Source organism: Aquarana catesbeiana, linkage group LG03, assembly GCF_042186555.1.
Source record: "Aquarana catesbeiana isolate 2022-GZ linkage group LG03, ASM4218655v1, whole genome shotgun sequence".
Lineage (NCBI taxonomy): Eukaryota > Metazoa > Chordata > Amphibia > Anura > Ranidae > Aquarana > Aquarana catesbeiana.
The window spans coordinates 38,081,639-38,096,793 of NC_133326.1; the positions used below are offsets into that span (position 1 = coordinate 38,081,639).

The 15,155-nt window shown below is 38.4% G+C and overlaps 1 protein-coding gene across 8 annotated transcripts in view; it reads right to left on the bottom strand.

The window, feature by feature from the left end:
* NTRK3 (neurotrophic receptor tyrosine kinase 3) overlaps positions 1-15,155 on the bottom strand; it is a 1,063,191-nt gene that overhangs the window by 228,151 nt on the left and 819,885 nt on the right. For 2 of the 8 annotated variants that reach the window (XM_073618429.1, XM_073618427.1), the window contains one exon: positions 10,403-12,639. The exons of 5 other annotated variants lie outside the window; for them this stretch is intronic. In XM_073618429.1, the coding sequence (XP_073474530.1) occupies positions 12,521-12,639 (119 nt within the window). In that variant the 3' untranslated portion in view covers positions 10,403-12,520. Of the gene's footprint in view, positions 1-10,401; positions 12,640-15,155 lie in introns of those variants that run through there. One more of the 8 variants, XM_073618428.1, reaches the window with a different exon arrangement.

Genomic DNA, 15,155 nt, shown 5'->3' on the forward strand with positions numbered 1-15,155 from the left:
TGAAAGGCAAAACATTTTCGTATAGATATAAAAAAAGCATTATAAATACATTTTTCCCTTTTTTCATAAGTTATCACATTTCCTCTGTTCTCAGCTGCATAAGAGCTGGGGGGAGGAGAAGCAGCAGCACTTTGAGCTTCCCAGTGAATGGCTGTACAGCTGGGGGGGTGTCAGGACAAGTCTGATCATCGGAGGAAAGTACACTGAGTACCCAGCATAGCTAGAGAACTGATCACGGTGTGCTCTTCTGCTTTGTGTGCTCAGTTTTTAATAGGAAAGCAGAGGGACTGGCCAGAACACCAGGGATTTCCCATAAAGGAAGCAATACAAAGAGAACAGGAGACTGTCTCATACAACTACATGGTACAGCAGCCACATATCAGGAATATAAAGTGTTGGGGTAATAAACGCTTTAACGGTTTCAAAAACAGGTACATTCTCGGCATACCAGGAATGCTAACTGTCACATTTGCTTGAGCTCTCAACCAAACTCATAGTAACATCAAGCCGGCTATGAGGAAGGCTGTCACAGCCGAATGGTGATAGTTTTTTACCAGTGTGTTTTAGTATGTAGCCAGCAAAGATTTTGATTTTATGGACTGAGTTGTCAGATTGATGGTACTATGGATTTGATTATTTAAGTTTGGGAGCACTACAGCCAGAGCACCGGTCCTCAGCCACTAGAAGCTAAATGTGCAGTTGAGCTTTGGAATTGTTGATTTGCTCTCAACCAAACTGTCAACCCATCAAATGACTGGTACCATAACATATGTGCAGCACTGTGGCAGTTACAAATCAAAAAGAGGCTAAGATGGCAGCTTCCTTGGCTGAAAAGTATAGGAGGGTTTAGTTCCACTTTAAATTTCAACTTATACATGTGTAGGCAATAATATAATCAATAGGAAAATTCAACAATGTCAAAAAAGACATACTTAATACATTTTGGAATACATTTTTGACTACGTTCAACGTTACACATGATATGCTATATGAATCATAGAAGGCTGTTCAAATGTGCATTTTTATACCCAGTTTGTAAAATATTTAAGGAACCTTTCCATTTCAAAGCTTAAATGGAGGTCTCTGGAGACTTCTGTAGGACTCAACAGAGTGTTCAATGCCTGCAACTCCCTTCATAGAACATCATTATTTGTGAAACAGGCAAGCTGCAACTCAAGTTTTCACCCACAATAATCTTACACCACATCTTATATTCATAATGAAATGCATCAACCAAGCTGGTTGACTTTTAGACTAAAAAAAGAATGCTTAAAGCCCAACACCAGATACAATTATTTTGTTTAACATGTAACTTCACTTAAAGGTGAAAGTACCACTCATCCTCCTCTCCACCCCTGCCCAAAACAAATTTGAGGTTTTTTTTTTTCTTTTTACGGGGAGCAGGTACTTTTTTTTTGGTACTCGGTCCTACTTCCCTAAGAAGAATGAATGATGTTGCTTGCCCTGACACCCCCTCCTCACCTCCAGCCTCTTGGGGCAAGTCACAACTCCACGGATGGTGCGGGACCAGTCTCGCTGCACCACGTAATCTTGGGCATGCTTGGTCTCAGGAAACTACAGCCAGTTCCCAAAACCAAGCTGGTGGCAATGGGGTCCCACAGACAAGAGAAGAAGCTGCAGAAAGATAAGAGTATCTATGCCTCCCAAGCTCTTTCCAGAACTAAACAAAAAAGTGTTGGCTGGTTTGGGGCTTTAAGTATCACTTTTTGTTCTGGTTACTAATGCATTGGGCTACAGGACACACAAACATGTATTCACATTGAGATACATATGCAAAAATATTCCTACAGTTTACAAACAGACAGCTCATCAGGCACTGCGGTATATGTGCATGAAATGTTTTATAATATTATTAAGCTAAACCATTTGCATAGATCAGTCTTTCTCAACCGTTTTAAAATTGAGGAACCCTTGAAATAACCTTCTGGTCCCTGGGAACCCCTGCTAATAATTACTATATCTACATCTCACAGTACAAGAGCATGGTCATCAGAGGGAAGAATGCTCCTTACACTTATGGTCATTGGGAAGAATCCCATCCTTACAGAAAGCTAAAAAGATCAATGGTGTCAGTGGTTACTTATCTGAGATGCAGACATCGCTCAAAGAACCTCTAGCAACATCTGGAGAAACCCTAGGATTCAATGGAACCCTGGTTGAGAAAGGCTGGTCTAGATATTACGAGTTAGAATGTCGCTGAAAACAGGAACACAGCAACCCTTGACAACCCTAAAACAAGTGCAGCCATCAGAATTCATCACTTTGGCTGGCAGGCATTGAGATAACTAATTACAAAACAATAGCAATATTCTCATAATTTGAATCACTGCAGCAATAATGTGTTCCTGTATCCAGAGACTGTTTACTTGAAAACAGACAGCGCTCAATAAATCCTTTAGGCACCATTCACATCCGGGAAGTTGATTTACTAAAGGCAAATAGGCTGTTGCAAGGTCATTTTCAGTTTGCAAGGGAATGTACCCTTATGCCCCGTATACACGATCAGAAATTCCTCCAACAAAAGTCGGATGTGAGCTTTTGGTCAGAAATTCTGAAAGTGTGTATGCTCCATCTGACTTTTGCTGGCAGAATTCCAGCCAGCAAAAGATTGAGAGTAGGTTCTCTATTTTTCGGTTGGAAAAAGTTCCTATCCGAAAATGCGTTCGTCTGTATGCAATTCGGAAACGCAAAAAATCACGCATGCTCGGAAACAATTCGACGCATGCTCGGAAGCATTGAACTTAATTTTCTCTTTTGGTCAGAAATTCTGAAAGTGTGTATACTCTATCGGACTTTTGCTGGCAGAATTCCAGCCAGCAAAAGATTGGAAGCATGTTCATTTTGAACTCGAACTTCATTTTCTTGGCTCGTCGTGGTGTTGTACGTCACCGCGTTCTTGACGGTCGAAAGTTCAGAGAACCTTTGTGTGACCGTGTGTATGCAAAGCAAGCTTGAGCGGAATTCCGTCAGAAAAACTATCCAAGTTTTTTCTGACAGAATTTCTGATCGTGTGTATGGGGCATAAGCTTAGTGAACATGATGAAAATTCCTTTGGCAAAGAATATCCAATCAAGTACAAGAAAAAAAAAGTTTTTTTTTTTGCTTGCACATGATTGGATAATATAAGTCAGCAGAGCTTCCCCTGCAAATTGTACAGACTATTTGTTTTTGTTTTAGCAACTCCCAGGATTCTATCCCAATTTCATCCCTTCTTGATCAATAATTTTCTGTTCTTCATTGGTCATTCATTGACTTGCAATATCTGTATTTGTGGTATGCTTTTGATACAATAACATGGATGTTAATGGTTCAATGTAAACATGACCGGAAGATTAAGTTGTCGGATATGTACCATACCATCGTATCAAATATTACCTAATGATCAACTCACTGCCGCCACAGTTAAACATAATAGAATTGCTTTACTAAAGGAGCAGAGAAAGTTTATTACTTAGTAAGTAAATTTACTTTGAGAATAAGACGGTAGCGCTATGATTATTTTGAAAGTACATAGAAATTAAAAAAAAAAAAAGATTTCTCCTGTTATAATTTAAAGTCCAGCAGCTGGGAACTTGAAAAAAATCCCTTGCTCATTTAGTTCTACTGAATTTTTTCAAGTAGATTCACTTGATCTGTGCTAGTAGACTAGTCCCTGTGGTGTCTTTTCTTCTATACTCCAGTAGTCTAAGGTTCTGACATCATCAAGACCAACGCAGGAGAGTAGGGGAGCACTATCAGCTGGAGAGGTGAAGGATCGAGTAAGTATCAGGACTTTTTTCTCCCCTAGACTAAATAAGCAAGTAACCCTTGCAGGCACAGTCCCACTGCAGGGGATCATTTTCAAGTATCCCAGAGTTGGGCTTTAAGTGAATAATGCTTTTACTAAGTGAAATCTTTTACTCTTTTAGTAACTCTGCCCCAGGGAATTCCAGTGATGTTGGATGGTGCAGACGAGCAAGTTACTTAACACAGAAATTAAAAGAAATATAGGTTACTTTTTAATTCACCGTAGACATGTGCAATTCGTTTCGTTCCAAATTCATTTTTTAATTCATTTTGACAAATTCGTTAATTCGGAAACATCTGAATTAACGAAAACCCATTTAATGCATTTTTCCGAACATTCGTAAATTTGAATATTCGAAAATTCGTAAATTTGAAATAATAACTAACTATTAAATTATAGGTATTGGAATTTCCTTTTTAATTTGGCTGTTAGTGAACATAACGAATACAAATGTATCTGAAGTTAGGAATTATCCGAAATAATGAATGACGTATCTAAACTAATGGAACGTAATGAATTAATAATAATAAATAACAATAATAATAATAAAAATGTTTTATTATTATAATTTATTAAAAATTTGTTCCATTCCATTCATTTAGATGTGGCATTCGTTATTTCGGATAATTTGTAACTTCAGATAAATTCCTATTCATTATGTTCACTTAAAGCCCCATACACACTATCAGATTTTCTGCTGATTTTTTCCTTCAGATTTACCAAAACCATATAATATGAGGTCAAACCTTAGGAATTTCAATTTGTATCCAATCAGGCAGGCCCTTGCACTACATGATTTTGGTAAATCTGAAGACAAAAATCAGCAGAAAATCTGATAGTGTGTATGGGGCTTTACAGCTAAATTTGAAAGGAAATTCCAATACCTATGATTTAATAGTTAGTTAGTTATTATTTAGTTAGTTATTCTTTTGAATTTTTGGATTTTCGTTCTTTCAAATTTTTGGATTTTCGCTATTTTCGGATTTTCGAATTTACGGATTTACGAATTTTTGTATTTATAAGTTTTCTAATTTACAAATTTTTCAAATGTATGATGTTTCAAATTTATGAAATTTCAAATTGATGAATTTTCAAATTTACGAGTATACAATTTACGAATTTTCTAATTTACGAATTTACGAATTGCGATCATAATGAATGACTGGAAAACCCCCAAAAAAAAAACAAAAAAAAAAAGGAAACGAAACCGAATAAATTTTTCGGCAGTGCACATGTCTAATTAACCGGGGGGATGCAAAAGGACATAACTTTTCCACATAGGGAAGCAACCAAGATTATTCGATAAGGTTAATCATAAATTAACCACAGGGATAATCTGCTGTGATAGTATGCAATCAGATTTAGGCCCTTTTGGATTATGAACTGCAGATAGAATAAAGCAAATTGGCTAACTGGTTGGTAATCACTGCAGATAAAACAACTGCTGCCATTTCACACACATGCATCAGGAAGATTCACCGGTAGAAAATGTTTGGCAAATATCAGATGCATTGTTATAATAATGTCCAGTGAGAAATGTCTACTAGGACAGAAGCTCTAAATTACTATATAAATGCAACAGCAATACCATCATGTATTGTGGGTAATATTAGACTGCAAAGGAAGGGGAATTTTTTGAAAATGATGTGTCTGAAACAAACCTAGGCTAAAAAACAAAAACAAAAAAAACAAAATATTGTAGTAGCCTTACTCATAAATCCTATTCAAGTGATCTTCAGTAAACTACAGTAAAAACAGATAACAAAGCTATGATTTGTACGCTGTACTCATTTATAACGGTCTTGTCTTTGCACTGCCTTATCCAATATGTTTGTAAAAAAGTATACCCAAAGGTTTTGGAGTATCTCTACAGTTTTCCTGCCATGAACTATAAACTGAGCACTAACTCGATTAAAGGGATCTGGGAGGAGTACTAAACATCCTTCCAACAATGCTACCTTCCAAGCTCCTATACTGGTTCTCTTTCTCCAATGCTTTGGGGTTGATTTACTAAAACTGAACAGTGCAAAATCTGGTGTAGCTCTGCATGGTAGCCAATCAGCTTCTCACTTCAGCTTGTTCAATTAACCGCTTGCCGGCCGGCTCACGCCGATATACGTCGGCAGAAGGGCACATCGGCAGAAGGGCACATACAGGCAGATTAATGTACCTGTACGTTGCCCTTTAAGAAGCGGTTTGCGGGCGCCCGCTGTGATCTCCGTGAGTGTGATTGCGGGTCCCACAGACTCGATGTCCGCGGGGATACCCGCGATCGTCTCATGGAGAGGAAGAAAGGGGAAATGCTGATGTAAACAAGCATTTCCCCGTTTTGCCTAGTGACACTGTCACTGATCACAGCTCCCTTTTATCGGGAGCGGTGATCAGTGTCATGTCTCACATAGCCCATCCCCCCCACAGTTAGAATCACTCCCTAGGGCACACTTAACCCCTACAGCGCCACCTAGTGGTTAACCGCTTCACTGCCAGTCACATTTACACAGTAATCAATGCATTTTTAATTGGACCGATCGCTGTATAAATGTGAATGGTCCCAAAATCGCACCAAAAGTGTCCGATCTGTCCGCCATAATGTCGCAGTCATGATAAAAATCACTGATCGCCGTCATTACTAGTAAAAAAAAAAAAAAAATTTATAAAAATGTCATAAAACTATCCCCTATTTTGTAGAAGCTTTTGCGCAAACCAATCAATAAACGCTTATTGGGATTTCTTTTACCAAAAATATGTAGAATATTTATCGGCCAAAACTGAGGAAAAAAAATGTTTTTTTATATATTTTTGGGGGATATTTATTATAGCAAAAAGTAAAAAATAATGCGTTTTTTTCAAAATTGTCGCTATTTTTTTATAGCACAAAAAGTAAAAACCGCAGAGGTGATCAAATACCATCAAAAGAGAGCTCTATTTATGGGAAAAAAAGGACATCAATTTTGTTTGGGAGCCACGTTGCACGACCGCTCAATTGTCAGTTAAAGCGACGCAGTGCCGAATCGCAAAAAGTGCTCTGGTCTTTGGGCAGCCAAAATAAATGGTGTTAGGGAGCCTGAGGGGGGCTGCTACACACAGAAGGCTTTTTAACTTAATGCATAGAATGCATTAGATAAGAAACCTTCTGACTTTACAACCCCTTCAATTTTGAATACTATTAGCTAAACCACTTGCTGCTGGGCGATGTACCCGTACGTTGTGGGACTTTAGGTGGGGACGTATTAGGGGAGCTGAGGGGGGATGTTACACACAGAAGGCTTTTTATCTTAATGCATAGAATGCATTAAGATAAAAAAAAAAACCTTCTGCATTTACAAGCCCCTTAAGCTTTGATAAAAAAAAAAAAGAAAAACCTGGAAGCTGATTGGTTTCTATGCAGAGCTGCACCAGATTTTGCACTCTCCAGTTTTAGTTAATCAACCCCTTTGAGTCACTGACTCAGAGCAGGTAAAATAATAAGGATTTCTGCCTATTGTTTGACTTTTCTCTGGTCAGTGACCCAGAAATCAATGAATCCAGAGATGACCAGGCAGTTGTCATTTTCAGGATTTTGCTTATTGTCCCATCACTGGATCACTTTAAAGAGTAACTCCACTTTGGTTGAAAAAAAAAATAAAAATCCCCTCTGGGTGATCCATGTTCTGTACATTGCAGGGATTTTAAAACAGGTTGTAGTAAATTGCTAACGTTTGTTGCTGTAAAAAAATAGCTGTTTTTTTTTTTCACCAGACTGATAGCATGTTCACTTTGAATAGCAGGGTCTGGTTCTTTAATAATCAGCCGATGCACTGTCTGTGTTCTAATGAGAAAAGCTGCAATGTCTGCATCCCTTTAGAAACAATGAAATCTTTCTCTTTCTCAACAAAACCTAAATTTCTACTACATGGGGTGCCTAAAATCTGACTTGTATCTCAGACGTCTAGAAAAATCAGTGGGCCAATCACACAAGCAGGAAATGGCATTTTTGGGGGGCGTTCTGTACACCAACTAATATGCTGAACACCTTTGACTGGCCATATTGCATTATATTGTCCATTAAATTACAGCGCTGCAAATTGAAATGCAATGATAATTATTAATAACATTTATTGGCTTGTTTAGCAATTGTATATGCCATATTATGTTTTTTTAAATGCCATATTTTTTCCATGAAAGTGAAGTTACTCTTTAAGGCTCCATTTACAGGTGCAGGTGTGACCGAGCACACGTGCAATTTGGCGAATTTCCATGTGCCACGTTTAGGTTAGCATTTTCATTTCAATAGACTGCCTTACATGTGAAAATTGCACTAGAGAAGCGAGAGCCTGGAAAATTCCCTCTTTCTGTGTCCTTGCAGCTTGAAAAAGGATCACACAAGCAAATGATCAATGTTAAGATAGAAGCCGTGCTTGACAGAGTGGCCAAATGTGAGAAACTCTGGGACCCATGGGTGTCAAACTTTTTACTCCCCAACTTTGATACTACGCTGTTGATTCCTTAAATTGCAAGTTCACCTTAACAGAAAAATCTGTAAGGTGACCTTACACAGGTCCCCCTCCTCGCCCCCCCAGTCCCACTGACCTGGACCGCCAAAATCTCTTGTTCTAAACCCCAGAATATCAGCGTCAGGAGCCCGGGGCTTATAAATCCTCTCTCCATCCACGTGGCGTCTTCATAGCGGACAGGATGGGCTATGTGGCTGTTGACTGTGATGGCGCTGACCAATTAGAATGCTCCAAAACGTCCCCTGTGTTGGACATTCAGCTGAGAGAATTTCTAAGCCCTGGACACCTGGCGCATGGATATACCAGGGTTTAGAACCGGAGATTACCATAGTCCAGGTCAGCAGGACCGGGGGGGGGGGGGAGGGGGACCTGTGTAAGTTAACCTTAAAGAGTTTTCTGTAAAGGTTAACTTACCCTTTAACTGGTAATAGAAACACATAGCATACACCCAACAACACCTCCTAGAGCAGTGGTTCTCAACCCTGTCCTCAAGTACCTCCAACAGGCCATGTTTGCAGGTTTTCCTTTATCTTGCACAGGTGCTTTGAATCAGAGTCAATGTCTTGGTATTTTGGACCGCTACTTTATCTTAAAGAGAAGCTCCCAAAACATGGACTGTTATGCCGCGTACACACGAGTGGTTTTGCCGTCGGAATAAACTCTGAAGGTTTCTCCGACGGAATTCCGCTGTCTTGCATACACACGGTCACACCAAAGTCCAACCGTCAAGAACACGGTGACGTACAACACGTACTACGGGACTAGAAAAAGGAAGTGCAATAGCCAGTGAGCCACCCTTTGGGCTCCTTCTGCTAATCTCATCGGAACAGCATACAGACGAGCAGTTTTTCCGATAGTAATTAGTTCCATCGGAAAAATGTAAAACATGTTCTCTATCTAAGTCCGTCTGAATTTTTGACCGAAAAAGTCAGATGGGGCACACACATGGTCGGAATATATGATGAAAAGCTCACTTTTTCTGTCAGACTTTTTCTGACAGAAATTCCACTTGTGTGTACGCGGCATTAGGCGTACTTAAGGACCGGGTTGAGAGCCACTGTCCTAGAGGACCCAGTCTCCCCACCGGGGACATTCCCTTCCTTCTCTCCACCCTCCCCTGAGGGTCTCTTCCCGTTTTTCTCCCACACTTTGCTTCTTCTCTTTCTTTTATCTATACTCTCCATTTATATTTCCTACTACCAACCACATGTCCATTCTGGTTGTCTTGATAACCGTAGCCTCTGCTTATCTCCTGCTTAACTTCTTCAGCCTGGTAGGCTTCTGCACCCTAGTTGCCTGTCCTTATAATCCTAATCAGTCTAATTATCCTCATGAGAGTTATCTCCCCCATTCCAACTACAGACATTGGTATCTCTATATTGTTTTATAAAACTTACTTACTGTTATTTCAGGGGTCTACAATATGTCATGGAATCCTTTTGTCTAACATTTTGAAACAACATTGTGTTTGCCATGCCATACCCTGTTATTCTTTATTGTTGTTATGACTGTTATCTTAACCACTTCTTACTGTTTGGCTGTATTTTATTATATTTGTATTATGTCTCAAAAGTGACATATTTGTTGTATTTTTTTTATTCCGGTCATCAATAAAATATTTGAACAAGAGAAATGCACCAAAGAAGTGCATGACCCTTTTCAAAAATTGCTCCACACCATACATGCATGCAACTTTGTTACAACGCATATTATCTAGAAGCGTAGGGGTGCCATTAAGAATAAGTGACACTGCCACATGTGTGCAAAAGGGCAGCGTGGTTTTTTTTGTGCATTGCAGGAAAGCGCGCAATTTTGCACGTTTCCACAATACGCGAATGTGAACTTGGACTAAGGTGTTCTGAACAACATGCGCCGTGCAATAGCACAGTGCAGTTGAACACATATGGGTGAGAACCAATCATTTAAAGTGGTTGTAAACCTCAGACTTGAACTATGAACAAAACATATCCCCCTATAGCAGTGATGGCGAACCTTGGCACCCCAGATGTTTTGGAACTACATTTCCCATGATGCTCAACTACACTGCAGAGTGCATGAGCATCATGGGAAATGTAGTTCCAAAACATCTGGGGTGCCAAGGTTCACCATCACTGCCCTATAGTATGTACTTGTCTCAATCCAAAGTGCTAACTGTTATTTCTGTCTGCTACCCTGTTCCTCTGCTATCTGCATGAATCACTTCTGAGAAGTTTTACTGACACTGAGACAAAAAAAAAGTAACAGGGAAGGGAGCTCCAGAGCACAGCCTGTGACTGACCGCCTTAGCTATGCTCCTGAAGGGGGAAGGGGGGGGGGAGGGTTGTCCATTCCCTTCAACCAGCTCTCAGAGCTGTCCCTACTGAGCTCTGCAGTTTGTAATTTCAACTCTCCACCCCGTTTTCTGACAGCTCAGACAAACTTTAAAAATTCTGGACTTTGACAAATGATAAACAGGCACAACTTATGTAGGGGGATTTGTTTCATCTCTACTTATTACCTGGAGCCAGTCACTTCACTGGATATAGGTAAGGGTTTACAACCATTTTAAGGCCTCTTGCACACTACAGCTTGAAAAAGCTCAGTACAGCTTTTTTTTTTTTTTACTGAGCTAAAATACAGCCCATTGATTGTAATGTGCTTATGCACACAGGCGCGTAAACAAGCGCTGTGCATTCTTCAGTTAAAAAAAAATAGAAAAATCTGCTTTTTTGGTCAGTAATTTACACCTCATGTGCACAAATGTGCGCAAATTCCCTTTTACATATTGTGCAGAACGAGAATGCTAGAATACGTTTTCGCACATTACATACAAAAAAAAAAAAAAATCTGAAAAAGTAGATGCTCAAACCGGGGTATCATGTGCAAGAGGCCTAAAACTGTCATTTATACAATGTTTTTTGAACAATGACAAGAAAAATGTGATCAGCTGAAAGCTGAGTATAACTCATTTTTTATGTATTGCACAGTGTTATTATGTAAACCGTATAATTTGAAACAGCGGGGATGGAGACCAAACAAGTGAAATGATTCCCATTTTAATAAATTAAATCCCAGTTGGCATGCTCTTACCAGTCACTGCTTGCATTGAGTAAAATAAAAAATTTGCAGAAACCCATAGCAATCATAATTTAGATTTGACCGATTTGCTTACTTTAAGCAAAACGCTGATTTGATTATGCTCTGCTGACTTGGTTACTACGCTCTATGTCTCTTCCACTTTATTATTAAATAAACCCAAAAACGTTCAGACTTTGCCCAGTCCTTTTGCAGATGTTCTTGTTAGGAATTCACACTTCACTAACCCATAGGGAGCAATTATCCCTATGGCAAACATTAAAGTTAATGTTGTGATAGTAACAAAGTGAACAGTGTGGAACAACTATGCTAAAGTCAAGAAATAACTAATTACTGTGATATACTAAAAGGGAATTTAGCAAGTAGTGGTGCCCAAAGGAGAACTTTTTTTTTTTTCTTTTTTTTTTTTTTTAAAGGGTTGGTGTTTAGTTAAGTGCACCTCACATTCACAGCCCAACCACACCTTTCCCTTTCCAGATAATATAATGCAAGTAATAAAAATTCTGACACACAAAAAGATTTGTAAAACATTTCATTGAAAAATAATTACAATTTCTCCTGTTAAAAAAGTAATATTTCACGTCTCATCTCTAAAGATGCCCTTTTCTTACCAGTCTTCACTTTGTTAGTGACTTCCGTGACTTAAAAAGGCCCTGCTTTATGAGATCTCTTTAGGTTGCCAAAGGGTGATGACATCATTAATAAGGTGATTTGAAGTCACAGGATCACAAAGAGAACTCAAACACAGATTCCAAACAGGAAAAACACGACTAAGATTTTTTTTTTCATATTTTTTTCTTTTTTTTTTTTTTTAAACAAGAACGACTAGTGTTTTTTTTTTTTTTTTTTTTTTAAAGATGGCTCCTTTGGAGTCTGTCTCCGATTTTTATTTTTTGTTATAAGTTGCTGCTCCGGTTGCTGTTGCTGTGGCATGTTTGGATAATTTTTGAAAGCAGAGGCTACTGGAGTTAAAGCAACATTATCTTTAGACAGAAATATTTTTTTTTGTTTCTGTTGTAGCACAAGTTTACAACAGAGGACTAGTGCTGTCTTGTGAAACCGTGATCCAAAAGTTTTCTGTGCCTCCCTTCACATTTTGAGAGAACAGCCTAAACTTGACAACATAACAGGGAACATTAGAGGCTTAAAAGACGTGGCGTCCTTTGGTGAAGTAAACACCGACGTCGTGAACATAAATGCCTTGGTTAAGAGGTTTGGGGTGTCCGGGAAGGCTTATTGTGTTCAACATATATTCTCTGAAACCTAAAAAAAAAAGAAAAAACAAAGGCAAAATAAAGGAAGGAAAAACAAAAATAGGAAGGTACTTGAAGGAAAAAGTAATCAAAGAAATATTGCGTAACAAAATTTAGAATTTTTTTTTTTTTTTTTTTAAGGGAAACAGGTTGTTAACCAAATTATTATCCAGTGATCACAAAGGGATGCAGGACAAAAGAAACTGGATTTTTCAAAACATGCAGAAAACAGTTTGCCATGCCATATGTCTTAAAATATGAAGGGGCCATTTTTTCAAAAATATATATAAAATAATTTGTTTTTAAATGTTTGTAGACGAATTAAGAAAAGCCAGTAGCTCATGGACATCATTAGAAATGGAAAATGCGTATAAAGCAAACATAATTAAAATGAATGCTTAAAGGTTAAATCCATCCAAAACTGATCTCTCGGTCTTGGGTGGGAACTGGTGGTCTTAAAGCCCAACTTCTGGAGGAAAAAAAAAAGAAGTTCCCATACAGTGGGGCAGTGTCTGCACTGCAAGGGTTAAGTGCTCATTTTGTCCAGGTGAAAGGTGAAAGCCTTATACTTTACTTGATCCTCCAACCCATCGACAAACGGTGCTCTGCCACAATCCAGCAGTGGACTGTTCCTAGAGTCCTCGTGCCCAAAGCAGGTCTATGCAGGGCCGGGACAAGGGGTGGGCAGGAGGGGAAGCTGCCCTGGGTGCAATGGTTTATTGCAGGGATGGAGGCGCCCTGACCCTTACCCTAAGGGTGGGGGGACAAAGCTTGGCATCTTTGACCTTGTCCCAACACTGGGTCTATGGAGCCTGCCCTGGTCTTTATAAAGTCAGGACTCAGGAACTGGTTTTGTGCCAGGACATTCAGAGGATCAGGTAAGGCTATCTCCTTTCACCTCTCCCCTAGACAAAAATGAGCAATTAAGACTACTATGCAGGCACAACCTTACTGCAAGGATAAACTTTTTTGCTGCTCATACACCAGATTTTTCTGTGAAAACCCTGATTTAAACCCTCAGTGACACCATTATGATACCACTCAGCTTCAGGCCAAGCAAAGTAACTGAACTGGCCACAGCAACAAGTGGGCAACTCACCAGCTTGGACTTATGCCAGGTTGGATAACAAAGGGTAGGTTGGGGTTGGAGCCAGGTTCTTCAGTGATAAAACATTTCAGGTGCTGTTCCTTACAGCTTTAATGACTGATGCTTCCTTGTGTCCTTCAGAGTGTTGAGTGGAAATTGAGAGATCAGATTTGGGTGCATGTAGCCCTTAATAACCACATAACATACAAGACAGAGCAGCATACTAGATGGTTTCAGTCATGAAATACATGAAAGCGTATTTTTTAAAAGTATACCTTTTCTTAGATTTAAAACACATAAATAGCTATGCAATACTAAAATAAAATGGCCGAAAATAATAGGCCATTGAATATTTTTACTGCTTAGGACCCTGTATTATGATGTACATTCCTAAAGTGTACTCATTTGCTTTTATAAGGGTCATGCATATACAGATAAAATATGCAAATTTTTTTTTTTTTTTTTTTTTATATTGAAAGTTAAATTTGGCTTTGCAGCTCATGAAAACATGATAGTGCTCCTAGGAGTGAGATAAAGTGACATGCATGGATTTACTCTCTCAAAGGAATATAGACTAAAGCAGTACAGATTATTGTAAAACCAAATTATCTTCCTCTTCTACTGAGATCTACCATGCACCTCTTGGTATTCCTTACTGATCTATCCCTACTGTACTGTGCATATTTATGGCTAACACTTCAAAGTGTTTACATATTTTATAAATATTCCTTTTTAAAGTATTAATTTATTATAAATAATTCCTATAACAGATTACTGCCAAACCAAATTATCTTCTCCTTCTACCGAGATCTACCAAGCACCTCTTGGTATTCCTCACTGATCTTTCCCTCCTGATATGTACATATTTATAGCAAACACATCAAAGTGTTTACATATTTTATAAACATTCCCTTTTAAAAGTATTATTTTATTATAAATATCGTATTTGTTACTACAGCTGTAGACTGTGTATGCAGAATTGTTTTTTATTATTATTTTTTATTTATTATATTATTATTATTATTATTATTATTTATATTATTAGTAGTAGTAGTATTAGTAGTAGTAGTGGCATCAGTAGTAGTATTAGTAGTAGTAGAAGTAGTAGTAGTATTAATGTATTATATATTTTTTATTTTTTTTTATATACAACAATTTTGACACCACTGCTAGAATTACAAAAAAACTCAAAATTAGAAAAGATTGTACACATTCCATAAATTCCATAAATTTTACATTATATCAACAACCTATTGAGAGATGTCACCACTGCATTGTGGGATGTATTGAGAGCATTACAAAGCAACACCATTTCTGGGACCAGGAAGTAACATTCCCCAGGTTTTATGTGATGCATTCTTCAGCAATGGATTGTAAAATACACTATAATACCAAGAGTATTATACCAAGAGGCCTGCCTTTACACGCACGTGAACTTT